Source organism: Aphelocoma coerulescens, chromosome 15, assembly GCF_041296385.1.
Source record: "Aphelocoma coerulescens isolate FSJ_1873_10779 chromosome 15, UR_Acoe_1.0, whole genome shotgun sequence".
Classification (NCBI taxonomy): domain Eukaryota; kingdom Metazoa; phylum Chordata; class Aves; order Passeriformes; family Corvidae; genus Aphelocoma; species Aphelocoma coerulescens.
Window position 1 is genome coordinate 8,482,939 of NC_091029.1, and position 14,868 is coordinate 8,497,806.

The following is a 14,868-nucleotide window of genomic DNA, read 5'->3' on the forward strand; positions in this document are numbered from 1 at the left end:
GGAATCGCCTTTTCTGCCGGCCCATCGGACACAGGCGCTGCCCAACGCAGCCCCGTCCCCGGGCGTCGGCCCGGCGGCCAAGCATCGCCGCGCCCAGCCGGCGAGGAGCTCTCCCATGGGAGACGTGCGCGCCCAGGACTCCCGCCGGGGGCCGGGCTCTGCCCGCAGCCGGGGGCTCCGGCGGGGCCGGCGCACGCCGTGGGACCTCCCCGCTCCCTCCACGCCCCGCTGCGGCGGGCGAGGCTGAATAAAGAGACGCCGGTCGTGCCCGGCAGACAGGAGAGGAGAGGGGTGGGGGCAGAGTGAGCCGTGAGAACAGTTTCTCTACGACAATGAGGGTCTCCTACCATCACCCAAGGATCGCCGCTAGCAGCGGCTGTCACGCAAATAACTGGTACCCGGGATCGCGGAAGGCTCCTGTGCGAGAGCATCTTTCTACTACACATGAAAGAATACCGGCAGGCTGCGGATGCTGAGAAACCCAAATTGCACCGCCGGGCGGACATGAAGGAAGAAAAAAAAAAAAATCTACGTTCTTTTGGCACATGAACAAAACCCTCGGCAATAACTGTGCTGGCAGGAAGGGGAACTGGACCCGCCGCTTGCTGTCCCCATTGAGGACGGCTGGTGGGGCGCGACGTGGGTGACCTATGAAGCCAGCGGGAGCTGCATCCCCGCAGGATGGCTGGCAGAAGCCTCCCAGCGGCTCGTAAACCGATATCGTGTTAGTAAGAGATGGCAGCTCGGCTTTCATCCTCATGCCAAAGGGAATCATCGGCGCATGGCACAGGATCTACTCCAGGGGAAGCGGCCCAGCAAGAGCCAAGGAGAGCCAGGTGAGCTACGTTAGGGATAAGAGGTGTTCATGTAACTACCACTGACGTGCAACCTATTCTAGCTAGGAACAGATCATTTCCTTTTAGCTTTTACTGTCGAGATCTTGCGAAATGCAGTATGTTTTGTTGTACATGACAGGACAAGGAGAGCTCCCTGTTTAACGATCCTTTCGTGCATTTTCTTCTTCCACCGAGCAGAAATCGGTATTTAATTTTACAATACAGAGAACTGCCTTAAATGTATACTGTAAGCAAACAGACTTCATCCTTGGCCGCACTTCAACGATCCTAAAGAAAAATAGTAAACAGAAACGCCTGAAGCACCGCTTCAGAGCTTATGCTAATGTTTTAAACTTCCTTTTCTAATAACCGAGCAGTACATGACTTGGCAGAGCGCACCTAAGGAGGCACGGCTGCACGGGCGGTCTTGAAGCAGCTGATCACCTTAGCAGTGTAACGCGGGGGAAGCGGATGTTATTTGTTTCCCCCCGAAGAGTATAAATCTGCGGCGATCAAAGCCGCGCTGCTGAAACCCTGTCGGGCTGCCAAAGGCACACGGCTCGCAGGCAGCCGGCAGCGCTGGGGAGCGGCGCGGAAGGCGGAGGAGCAGCGCTGACTAGCGGCCGCCGCTCCGGGCTCCAGCGCCGAGACAGAGAGAAACGCGCCCGCCCCTTTCTCCTCAGAACGGCCCTGCTCGCATCTACCCCACGCAAGTTTTTATACAGCTCGTCCACAGGGCTGTTCCCCAGGCAGGACAGAGTAGGCGTCACCAATCAAGCGCACAGAAGAGAAACTCTGGTGTAGGGGCTCTCTGCGGGCACCGGCCAAGCCAGACAGCCCGATCCCTCCAGGCTGCGGCGGCCAGGCAGGCAGAGATAGGGCTGTGAAGGCATCAGCAGAAGGAAAACAACAACATCGGGCACCTGCTGTGTCTTATGTTCAACCGTGGTTTGAGTTGCACTTAGATTGACCCCATCTACTTCGATTTTCACAAGTACAAGCACACACTTGTACTACTAATGAGTACTCTCAGAAAATGAAGCTTAGGTGAATAAACACATAGCCCTCACAAAGATCAAGCAAGGAGCCATAGATCTGAGCCAAAGCTCGACAGTCCTCCAGACAGCCAAAGCCAGCATCTGCACATTATTTTTACAATTTAAAAAAAGCACACAGGAAGTAATCAGGCAGCTTTACAGCTTGCATGCATTCTGATTAATTTGTAATGTGTTTTGTAAGGGTTTGGTACCCTTGAGATGTCATACAGCTTCTAACACTTCTTATCCTAATGAAGCAGGACACCATTTTCCCAGAGGACTGAAGACAGATGAATCTCTCTCAGAACAGCAGCTTGAATCAGTATCAGAGCTATCACAGGATTTCACTGTGAGCTTTATGCTAATTTAGAATTAGCACAATGCCAAATACAGTAAAAAGGTTTTTATAATCAGTTCAATTTGATGCAATTTAAAGAGAAAGAAGCATTGAATGGTGCAGCTGCTGAAGTCTACTTTTCAAGGTGCTCACTATATTCCTTCCTTGCTCATACACACCCAAAGCAAAACATTACTGTCCTCAGAGAAATTGGTTGACCATATCTCAATCGATTCCCACACATTACTGCAATTACAGCAAGTTTGATTCAGGGAACAGATGAGAAGGAGCTAATGCTGGGTTTCCACCTTTTACATAGAGAGTAAAAAGAAATTATTAGGTGTAAATACCGCACATCCTACTGAAAAATTTATAAACATGGGAGCACTAAGATGCTTAGAATGTCCCTGGAATGAAAGGGAAGAGGTATACAATACTTATTCCTTTAGAGTCCTAAGGTTTTTAAAATGTTTAAAGTTCATTACTGTTTGTGACCTGCGTGTATAATAAACCCTAAGGTAAAGTTCGAATTGCCTTGTGTTTCCTATGCAACTCCAGGTTGGTGAGGTTCAGTGTTTTATTTTTCCTTGAGGAAGAAAACCATCTCCTGTGCTTCCTAGCCCACAGGGTAGAAACAAGCACAATGAAGAGGAAAGTACTTCCTTAGCTTTGAGCATTCCTGTTTGAGGGTAACTTTTTTTTTGCTTCCTTAAAAAGCTTAATGACACAATCACAAGTGCTGTCTTGTAACCCCAAAAACATGGATTCCTGAAAGGCAGCTGATGGAACAGCCGTGTTACGAAGCAATTACTTATCAAAGGTAATCAATTGGTGGCCCAGGGCTGGATTACAGGAGATGTTTTTGAAGAGAAAATTGCAAAATCAAAAGGGCACAGATGAGAACTCAAAACTAGGAAAGAGGGGCATTAGCATCAGACACCCTCCATACACAAATCTCAGACAGGCTCTCAGCCAGTTCCCAGCTGCCAGCAGGGAATTTAACAAAGAGGCAACAAGGATGCCAAGCAGAGAGTCAGACACCAGCAGGATGCTGCTGCTGGAAGAAGATACTGCTACAGTTCAGCCTCTGTCTAGGACAGGTGTGAAACATGGTGCATCTACAGTGTCAGCTTCTGCTTCAGTGCTGGGGAAGGCAAGCAGAAGACAGAAGATCCAGCAAAACTAACAGGCTTAAAAATACTGCTGAGTAAGAGTCATTGTTACAGGCTTGTTTTGACTGTATTTTTTTTCCTCTTTAAAAAGATATGCTAATTTAACCTAATAAGAACAGATACATCCAATTAGTATTCCCAATCACAATAAATTAAATTATGGTTATACCAATTATATTCAAACACTGGTTTATATTTAGCCTTGACATTCAGAATGAAGAATCAATGAGCAGCACATCCTTTCCAGCCCATTGCAAGAACCAAACCCGGGTCTCATTCATCCTGACTGAGAAGTCAAAACGTGAGGCAAGTGTTCATATGCTGAGCAGTTGTACAGAGCTCTAAAGAGCTTCCAGAAATAGAGAAAAAAATATCTGTAGGCACACACTTGCCTCCAAAATGAACACATCTAAGGAAGTCTTTGTCATTTCACATTGAACTATATATACATATGTGCAAAATGCACTGAGATTGCTTTCAAGACAGAGTAGTCTTTAGCAACTATTCCCGCTGAGAACAACTATAAATACAGATCCCTCTAATTCTTTCCCCAAAAGCCTTTCTGGTTTATTAAAGGAGGAGTACAAAGCAACACTGGTGCACCTTTTCAGAGAGTTCTTGTAGTAGTAAGCAAGAAATGGGAAAGCATCTGTCAGTTATTTGAAAGAATTATTTCCTGCTAGCATCAGAAGTCAAAACAAACAGTTTTCCCTTAACCTTGAAGCATATAGAGAATTTTGACAGGAGGTATAAAATTTATCACCTTAAATAAAGGCAAATAAAGAAACAAAACCACATTCCCAACTTTTATATCTACAACTCTCAGTATTTTATGTTTTACCCTAGAGCCCCAACAGCTTTGGGCAGACGATAAAATCATATGGAAAACAAACACCACCACACAGCAATAAAAAAACTGAGATTCTCCAAGGCTCTAGTCCTCACCCATGGGGGAAGGACTGAAATGGTGAATTATGAGCAGCCAAAGTAAATAAAGACACCTGAATCAGACTCTAAAATCCCAGTACTTGCATGTGAGCACAAGCTACTGTTTTCCACAGCTATAATTTTTGCACTTCCTACATTCATATTAGCCTGAATTTAGCATGCTACAAGCACCAAGAGTTCTTTAAGTATAATATTAGACCTTTCCAAAGTAAGACATACTTCAACTGGACTTATTCGAGAGTCCTTCAGAACAACATTTATAGTGATGAAAATTGGGGGAAAAAACCCCACCCAAACAAAGTCCCCCCCAACTATTGCAATACATGCCCAAGAGAAATACTAAGTGACTTTTACACTTTGGTCAGAATCAGAAGTGGAGGAAACTCAGTTCACAGGAATATTGTTGCACGTCTTTAAATAAGGCATTCATGGGTACATTTGTGTGTGGCAGCTTGTTTTTTTACAAATAAAAGGTACAAATATTTTTCAAAACTGAGAACATATTAGTAAGTAAGCAATAAGGACTAAAAGTCAGTTTTTTGCAGCCTCACCAAATCAGTTTGGCTCAAATCCAAAACAGAAAGCCAAAGATCCAGTGAGATCTCACTCAAGCATAATAAATAAGACTGAAAACCACCTTTGCTAGGGACAGAGACATCTAGGCACAATCATTGGGTGGGGATAGTACCTGGCACACAGACCGAGACGAGCCCCATCTCAGCCAATTTAGTATTCCAGGTGCACAAACACTAAGCCCATATGGTGTAGGCACAAAGCATTTTAGCTCTTACTGACAGAGAACTTGCTGCCAAGACTATTTCTTCCTCCTGTCAAATGCTATCACATTTTTTGTGTTTATGTATATACCACCTTCAAAAGAAAAGCTCTCCTTCTTAATAAAGAAAAAGATTGTTTATGCAGGTTTGGTTTGTTTTTTAAAGAGTTATCCTCTATAGCTACAACCTCAATACCGATTAGTCAGGAGTATCAGTGAACCTGAAATATTAATCACATGGAAGTTTACTTCTACTACAAAATAGTAAAAGCCAGTCTACTTAATCTCTAAAATGCCTGCAATCCTTAGATACACACATGCAACTAAAATTAGTAGAAAAACATTCTTACCTTTTTCTTTGAAGAAAAATAACAAGGTACACAGAAATGCTGTTACAGAGGTTCTTTGTTCCACAGGGTACAGGGGATCTTCCCTAGTAGGAAACTCTTAAATAAAACCTGGAGCCAGCCTGGACAGCACTCCTGGCACGAGGTGCACACAGCAGCCAGTGGATTTGTAAAGCTGAACTCAATCGCCTGCTGCACCCTCCCAACACAACACCAACACTGCAGCTCCTGACTGGAGCTGTAAGAGCAATAAATCAGTTTCCTGCTTCTTTAACTGATTGACTAATGAGCACCATAATCAGTAAACTATTTACACATGGAAACAAGAACACGTGAATGTTCTGACTTTTCTCACTCATTTGGTAAGCTTTTCATTTGAAACAAAATCACAAATATATGGCATTTGAATTTTAATCAGAATTTCCAGTAACACTACATAAAAAACACACCGAAGAATTAGTTTCTCTTTTCACAGAGGAACACAGAAATTCTGAACTTGTTCAGTGAAGATTCCTTGCTAGCACTCCAGTGCATACCAATCTGTCAAAAATCCGTGACCAAACCATTGTCTCAGATTTTTTTTGCTTTCTTGATTCACACATAAAAAACCCCACATAGGCATACACCTCACTATTTATTCACCTGGATTGTCATACTGATCTTGCAGAGTGACACAGAAGTAAGCCAAATTCAACTGTTCCTTTGCACCATAAGAAACTTTATAAAATTCTAATATTAATTAAGCAAGCAGCAGTTTTCTGCACCTGTTCATAGAGCAGAGCAGCCTTACCAATGGACAACCAGCTGTACCAACACAACCAGGACACCTGAATTTCTCAGATGAAGGGAGATATTAAAATTTTGCCTTCTTACTCCAACATACACAATATTTTCAAGTCTTCCAATACAATACAGAATGAAACTCTCATAAGATATTGGATGCAATTTTCAAATGGATACTTTTTTTTTAACTCAAAGACTAAATAGCTGACTACAAGTCATTCAAAAGCATATTTCAGAATAATATTTTCCTTTCTAGACTCAATCCATCTCCTCATCAATAACGTTCTTTCACTAGGAAGTAGAAATTGGTTTCCAAATATTTAATTATAGTTGGAAAAAGATTACAAAATACAAAGTTTTATTGTACTTGAGACTAGAGAAAAGTATTACTTTCATTTTTCCATTTCCTTCAAATTCGAGAAAAAGTAACAACCAAACAAACGACAACAAAAACTAACAGATGTATGAACTAGTTTCACCAATAAAGCTTGGAAATTCAGAAAGGATTTCACCAAATAAACGTCAGTGGCTGAACCTGGCAGAAGCCATTCCCCACAGAAGTGCTGCATTCCTAGAATGAACTAATGCCCTTCAGTAATACAGAAAGTCAGTCACTCAGGCAAGGCAGGACTTAGAAGAGACCAAGGATTAGCATCTCCGAACATTGGAGTCAAACGAAGCCTTTTGGATCCCGTGTCAATTCAGAGCTCATCGTGCTTTGCAGGGTCCAGACTGGGTTTGATGAAGACTCCCTCCATGGCTTTCCAATAGTTGTGGTGGTTGGCAGCAGGCATGCCATGAACTTCCCGCTGACCTCTAATGGGGTGGCCGTACTGCTCCCCCGTGATGGACAGGAACACCTCAGTCCCCACGTGCTTGAAGCGCACGGCATCCTCCCGCTCCCAGTAAGTCCCACTGCACTGCACAATCCAGAAATCCAGGTCATCTCCTTCGCCATCATCCCCAAAGGCACTTACTTCCTGTTAGAGACACAAGCTTCCTGAAGTGAAAGTGTAAGCAAACACCTCCAGGACACACACATATCAACCACAGACTCAACAGAGTTTAAAGACAAGGATGGGGAAAGAAGAAATGCTGTTGTTTTGCTTTGTCAACAGTCACCAAAGCCAGAAGCAGTAAGGTTCTACCACTGCAATCTGAACACAAAGTGCCAACTTTGAACACAAACTCCAACCTGTAATCTGAGCAAAAAGTGCTAAAAAGACCCCAAACAAAACAAAACCCAACAATGACAGTTGAACATTCTTACATTAATTACAATATATGAAGTGTCTACACTGAAAAATGAAACCTGAGGGGAAGTTTTAGAGTCAATCTTCCCCTTAAATAATTCTTTTGAAATGTTATTTTTTCATCACTTTTTAAAATAATCTGGTTATCTAGACACCCTACACAGAGCTGGACCTTATTGTTTCAGCCACTTTACTCATGGTGAAAGAAAAACCTTTTCCACAAAGAGTCAGATCTTCCAAGTTTGAATGTAACAACCTATCTACACGGCCTGATGAAAGACTGACGTGAATAACAACAAAAATCTTCCAACAATTGCATTAATTAAGAGAGATTTTTCAATCTTGGTGAAGTATTTGTTCAAGGAGAAGACTGGGGCTGATTTACAGTTAGAAACTACACTCTTCTAGATATGTACAAAATTATAAATAAATATGATTGCGAGGGCAGATTCAGTTTTCCTGTGGAAGGAGGAGAGATAAGTAAGAACAGTGAAATGAAATAGAGATAGCAAGAAGATAACTGGGACTAAGAGACTGGATCACCAAGGAATTTGGACATAGGAATGTCTAGAGTTATAAGACACGATTAGTTGTCTTGCTCTAGAGCAATCTTCACAATGTTGAGGGAGATACTCAATCTCCTGCATCTTGAAACACCAAACATTTCAGAACAGTCTTCCCAGTAGCAATGGTGCAGAAAAACAAAATGCAGATTTGTTAAAACTACTGTGAAATACCAATACTGGCACATACTAATTTATGCCTCTGTCAAGAACTGAAATACACAATTTCAAGATGCAGAAAAGCATATACTTGAATCTGGATATGCACAGACATACTGCTTCTGGCAGCTGGTACCCAAGTCTGATTCTCCAAAAACACGAGTAACTGGAGAGGCTATTGTCAACAGCATGCACTATTTATACAAAAGCTTAAGATTTAAACCAACTCACTTGGTTATTGGAGAGTGGTGATGGGAAGTGATGAGTGTGCAGATTTTTCCCCGTGTTAACATGGGTAAGTCGTATGGCTTGCCCACATTTCACTGGTGTCCCACGCTGGCAACTGCTGTCACTCTTCCCACGGATCCGCCAGTAGCTGTTGGCATCATCTGAAGCTTCAACTCCTGTCACTGACTGCTGCCCACTTCCTGTTTGAAAAGAATTAAATGACACAGGACTTATCCCACCTCCCCAGTTTAAAAAGACATGAAAGAACTAAAGAAATTTGCTTTAATGTTCTCATGCCTTCATGTTTACGAGATGCTTAATTCTCACAGTCCATTTACTGACTGCAAAGGTAATGCAGGTACCAAATAATCTTTCAGAGGGAAGCAGTGAAACACAGTGTGTGTTAGCAGATGCAAACTGTCAAAGTTCATGGTGAACATGCAAGAAAATCTGATCCACGACAGGTACTACTCACACCATCCCACCTTTATCAAAAATACTACCAAGGTCTTTGTGTCCCCAAAGAGACCAACACCCTCGTTGCCAGAACAGACACTGGGAAGGTACAGCTGAGGCCCTTGACACTGAACAGGGCTTACCTCAGGGACAAGGGCAAAGCACCCCTGTCACATCCCGACTCCAGGGCCCACAGTGCAGCTGACACGCCTTCCAGTCCCGCAGGCCTCAGCATCCTCCTGTCCCTGCCATGTCTCCAGCGCACCCCTACACCCCATCCCTGGCCTGCCGCTTCCCTCTGCACCAAGGACACGAACCTCGGGAAACCCCAGCTTCCTCCTCCTTCCCCGCCACCCTCACTGCCTGCCCACCCCCGCCATTTCCCTGCCAGGCACCGCCTGTCCCCCCCCGCTTCCTCGCTCCCCTCACAGCCCGTGCCCCACGCTCCTCGGCCGGGCCCTGCTCACCGGAGCCGTACTTGACCTCGTGCGAGTGGAGTCGCACGCTGTGGCGGGTGTTCAGCAGTTTCAGCACCGAGCCGCAAGTCACAGCGCCCGGCGCCGACTCCCTGCCGTGGCACAGCCCGGGCAGCAGCGTTAGGAGCAGCAGCGGGAAGAGGCGGCGGCCAGCCCGCATCGCGCCGCACCCGACCGACCCCGCCGCCCCCCTCAGCCCGGCCGCCACTGCCGCCCTCAGCACGGCGCTTCCGCTCCCCCGCGCGGGCCCGCCGATCGCCCCGCCCACCGCCGCGCTCAGCCAATCCCCGCCCGCCCTCCGCGCCGCCGCGCACCCCCATTGGGCTACGGCGAACCGGCACGGGGAGAAATGGCCAATCAGAGCCCTGAGCGTGGCGGTCCCCAGGGGAGGACGCGAAGGAGAACTGCGGGCGCTGCTCCCTCACGGGGCAGGGCCGGGGCTGCGCTGCCGCCGCCCCTGGGCGCCTTCGCCCCCGGGCCCGGAGTGGGGGCACCTGCGGCTGCCGGGCACCCCCGGGGCAGCGCTGGCACGACTCTGCAGTTTGCCCTTGCTGAGAACGTAGGAGGAGAGGTCAGGTGTGTCACTGCTGCCCTCTCGTCTAACGTAGTCTGGGCTGTATGAAAAGTTATAGCCAAGTCAGGCTGAGGGGTTGTTAAAAGGCCTTGGGGGAAAACGTGTTGTGGGTAGGACTGTTCAATTATCATCAGAGCCTGGAAAGGACAAATGTCCTCGCAGCGAGAGCCGTGCCAGAGACAAACCGGGTCTGAGGTCACAGCGCAGGTAGGGGCAGTGTTTGGACACAGCCCCGGGGAGCCGCAGTTGGCGCTGTCAGGTCAATCGGCCCCTCCTGTTCCATTCAGGCCACTTCTAGCTCAGAGCTGGCCGGCGGCACATTTAGGTCTGCTCCTCCCTGCAATTCGGACTCTTAGAATGGAGTAAATATCTACCCATTTTGGAGATTTACAGAGAAAAGTAGCACAGTGTTGAAAAACAAAGGGAATTCATGTTTGTGAAGTGACTTGGATGATAATACATCACAGCTCCAGTAATTTCTGGATTATATTAGAGCTTGTAATTATAGGGCATAAACACTTCACAAAGAAGAACTAACAATGGTTGATGTAACATTAAGCTGTAGCAATAACATAACATCTTTGCTTTTGGATCCCAAAATTTGCCTTCTGTGCTTCAGTCTCTTGCAAAGTTCTTATAACAAAGAGGTTATTAAGTTCTAGTTTGTAGAAAAAACACCTGCATAAATTAACATACATACTGTCCTTTATTGCATGCATATTGTCCTTTATTGAAGAAGAAATACTCCCCCCCCCAAAAAAAAGAAAATCTCAATAAGATGCAGCCATGGACAAAGGACACTTGAACTCCTACATAGTTCAATAGCTTTTGCCTCTAAAACTGCTCATAGGATTCACATGTACCACCTCACAGCCTTATGTGAGTCCCACGTAACACTGTGAAGAATGTAATGTAATTCAAAAGAGCAAAAGATTTTGATCTTCTTAGTGGCAAAGAGACAGGTAGAAGGGCTCCTGTCTTGGGACTTAAATCTTTGTAATAATAGTATTTTGTCCTTGCAACAGCAAAGAACTGAAACACTGCAGTTGATATTACAGGATGATTTAGAAAGCACATTAGCGTTGCTGGGTAGTGCAAACATCATAAGATGCTCAGCTGATTCTCTCTTCCACCAGTCCTGAAGCTGCAAGGCTTTTTCCTGCCCATGTGATACCACTCAATTGAATGGTTAGTTTTTTTGTGCTGGCTTTGGCCCGTTTTCCATAGCTACAGCTACATTTAAGAAAAATCTCTTACTTAAATGCCAGGTCAGCATTAAAACAAGCTCAAGTACTTAACTCAGTCACATACATACATGTCTATACACATACACACACACAGAGTGTGCTTTTCTCAGGACTAAAAACTCGTTTCCTAGTGCTGGAAATATAAAGGTTTACTCGCAGAAAAGCAAAAAATCCCCCACTGATAGTCAATTGTCAGATTTTTATGTCATTCTAAGCAGCCTTGCTGTTCTGACTAAGACAACAGCTCACACTTACTTCTGTTGTTATAACTGGGGAAAAACCAGATGTCTGTGGTTGCCATTTTAGCCGTGGAAAATCAATCATATGGGGCTTTAGCTGGCACCTGTCTATCTTTCTGGGAGGTCGCTCAGTCTCAGTGCATTTAGTGCCGTTTACATGGTGCTCCCTACAATGCTTTTCTGTCCCACTTTAGAAACATAATTGGGTTAGAACGGTTGCCATCAAAGAGCCCATCAATGCCAAACACCCATGGCAATTAACAATCACCTCATTGCGACAGGGCCCTCTATTGTTTCTGGTAGATTGCTGTAAGCTCCAGGTAAATTGTCTCAGAAATTATGTGGCTTCACATTGGTCATGGGAACATCAGGGTTTTTTTATAGGAATCTCTTTATGATTCTTGTTTATGCACACAAACAAAATAATTCAACAGTGCTGTAAAAGGGGAGAATGTAGAATGTAACTATGAAGCCTTCAATTACTTAACCTGCTCCCCCCTCCCCAATCCTTGTGCACAATTGATTTTTCAAGCATTTTAGAAAGTCCTACCATTTCCACTCAGGGGCAGCTGTAGGTACAACTTGGCCCTCCCTGAAAAAATGACTGAGATTCCTGCTTTTAGCATGCAGGAATGAAAAATCTGTGGCACAAGAAAATTTCAGAGGGTGTATGCTGACCCAAAGCAACAGATTATAGAAAAGGGATATAGTTTTTATGCTGGCCTTTGTTTAAGATGCTTCAAACTTTCTGTTTGCTTTTCATGGCTAGAGCAGTTACTGACAACTAAGGTAGCAGAGCTGGCAACACCTGGGCGTGGTCTGCCCCCCAAAAAGCACTAGTGCATCTTTTGGTGTAGACAGCCCTTGATTTATGGGGAACCCTGCAGCAAACCTGCGTTCTTTCTCAGACCAACACAAACTGTAGGCAAAGCAGACAGGGACACTTCTGAAACCATTAGTACCTGATACAGAAACAAGTCCACATGAGCTCTTCCACTGGCTTTTCTCTGCATCTGGTCCCTTCTCTGATATCAATAAAGATGAACTGTACTGAATTCAAGAGAGTAATTGTAGACAATAAGGTCTGCAAAGATTCTGTGCTTTTTTTCTGTCTCCTTCTTTCACTCCACACTGAGGAACAGCTGGTTATAAACCTCACTTCAGATGAAACATTTGTCTCCACTGGCATGCCTTACAACAGAGCTCTTCCAACTGTGACCCCTAAGCCTCATACAAACAGTGAACAGGAATAATAATGATAAAATGCTCCCACCCGGGGAGAAATCGAAGTGACAAAAAATAGCTTGCCAAAAATTTATAGAATTCCAGCATTTTATCACTCAGCCTAAATTGTTTAAGGACTAGATTACCAAAATAATTTGCTTAGATTTTTGCATTCAGTGAATATAAACAATGTAAGAATAAGCAGAGTAAGTAAATAAGCAGAAGAGATTTACAAAAATAAGTATTAATGAATACATACATACATATTTAAATTGAAGGTCTTTTCATCTGGGGGAGAAAAGTTGACGTTTTTTAATTGCTGTCTTCTATTTCTAGTCTTGGAGGTAGAGAGGATTTCCTGGAAAGTTCTGCAGAGTCCTGGCAATCTGTGTCCATCATTGTCTCCATCTCTCAGCCACTCTCCTGACTGATGCTTGTCCTTCAAGAGCGGGGGATCTCCCCTCAGAACGCCAAAGGAATTAATCTGCCTTTCCATTCAATCAACTGAGATTTTTCACATGTTTTCAGTGATGCTGGGAGGTGACAACAACCACTGTAAGTGATCTGCCAGATTAATTTACATGTGTAGTGACATTGCTGAGGTATTCCTGAAGTTTGCATTAATTCCTTTTTTTTTTTTTTCCTTAACATAAGGACTTGCCTCTGGTATCTTTAATTCATTTTAATGACTCCTTATCAACATCTGTAAAAATCAGACTCAGACTTAACTCTGCTTTTTTTTTTAGACAGTGTAAATTGAAGCTGAGGAAGTTATTTAGAATTTGTAGGCATGGACTGGAATGTTTTGATGACTAGCTTCTATTTTAGAATAAGAATGTAAAAATACAATGTATGTTACATCAGTTCAGGCAGCTTTTAAAATAACTTAGTTCTTCATGGGATTTTAAAAACCTCTAGACATCTGTTTCAGTGGTAGGTAAATACGAATGTAATTCTGAAAATTCCACTGAACATTTATGCATCTTTTATATAACCTGCCCCTTTCTCACCTCAATAGAGATAATTTCCTCTAGGAACCTTTATCATAAATACCAAGAAATGAACTCCAGATAGTATAATAACTTTCAGAGATGTCAAACTGAATTCCTGATGCAATCAAACAGTTCACGGAATCAGATAGTCTAGGTTAAGCTATTAATGTGTACAGTTAAACAGCACCTATTTTGGACCCATCATTTAATTGTCTAGGAGAAATATCCTCCATCTCAACTCTTTTTTGACCAGGTGTCTTTGTATATTTAATAGACCTCAACATCAGGAAAAGAGGCATCTGGAAAAGGAATGTGCAGGCTTTACATCATGTCAACCCCAGTTAGAAGGCACAGATGCTGTGGCTTAGTTCATATAGTTCATATTCAAATATTAAGTTTTGCCATACATTAGACACTGAAGGAAATGCAGTAGAGAGAAAATAACCCTCTGAAAAAAGGGAGAATGGATTAAAATTCATTGCCAATGAGGCACAGCACCGCCAAGGACCAGAGACTTGCTGTGTGCATCAGGAAGGATTTGAGTTTGGTGCTTTTAACAGTCCTTCATAATTCAATGCCGAGTGTCAGGTTAATAATAAGGTCACAATGCCAAATTTTGCCTTTCAGCCACCTTGCTTGGACCACACACCTTGCCAAGTACTGGCATTATTTTGTGCTGGTGTTAATTCAGGTATTTCAGACACGGGTGAGGGAAGGTGACAGGTACTGCCTGGCTGTGTCACATGGTAAGCAGGGAAGCCTTTCACTCTTAGCAGATTATCCCAGAGTTTGGGGATTTCAGCCCGTTTTGATGGAAGATGGAGGAAGCTGTTCTATGGATGAAAAACTGTAGTTTACACATTTCTACAGAAGCCACTGAACTTCAAAGATTTAGACCAAATCTTTGAGGCTGGGGCAGAGAAAAAAATGTTTACATCCTTCATTTAAAAGATGGATTTTACTTTGTCTCATTTCAATGCCTTTTACAATTCACACTTTCAACAAAATTTCATGCAAGGAAAAGACAAACCAAGTCCTACTGTGCTACCATTGTAATCCCAAATGAACTAACTAGCTGCAGCCAAGGGAACAAGAAAAAGAAAACACATTTTTTATGTCGACATGTAAACAGACGCCTTGTTGGAAGCAGTAATTGTTGGAAAACACTTTTGTGAAATACAGGAAACTCGAAATTTGCTACTGAATAACTCAAAGTTCAGGG

At 43.8% G+C, this 14,868-nt stretch overlaps 1 protein-coding gene across 1 annotated transcript; it reads right to left on the minus strand.

Annotated features, from left to right (window-relative positions):
• Positions 1-5,838: 5,838 nt before the first annotated feature.
• SDF2L1 (stromal cell derived factor 2 like 1) lies at positions 5,839-9,606 on the minus strand. The gene is made up of 3 exons (XM_069030905.1): positions 9,362-9,606; positions 8,442-8,638; positions 5,839-7,215 (listed from the first exon to the last, which is right to left on the minus strand). The coding sequence occupies exons 1-3, from the start codon at positions 9,528-9,530 to the stop codon at positions 6,937-6,939; spliced, it is 645 nt and encodes a 214-aa protein (XP_068887006.1). The 5' UTR covers positions 9,531-9,606; the 3' UTR covers positions 5,839-6,936.
• Positions 9,607-14,868: the final 5,262 nt, after the last annotated feature.

What these genes read in the sequence shown, in the direction of transcription:
- SDF2L1 (XM_069030905.1), bottom strand. Translation starts at nt 9,530, where the DNA reads ATGCGGGCTGGCCGCCGCCTCTTCCCGCTGCTGCTCCTAACGCTGCTG. An exon ending in CGAGGTCAAGTACGGCTCCG is followed by an intron (nt 8,639 to 9,361) that starts GTGAGCAGGGCC and finishes CTTTTCAAACAG; the next exon opens with GAAGTGGGCAGCAGTCAGTG. An exon ending in CACCACTCTCCAATAACCAA is followed by an intron (nt 7,216 to 8,441) that starts GTGAGTTGGTTT and finishes TGTCTCTAACAG; the next exon opens with GAAGTAAGTGCCTTTGGGGA.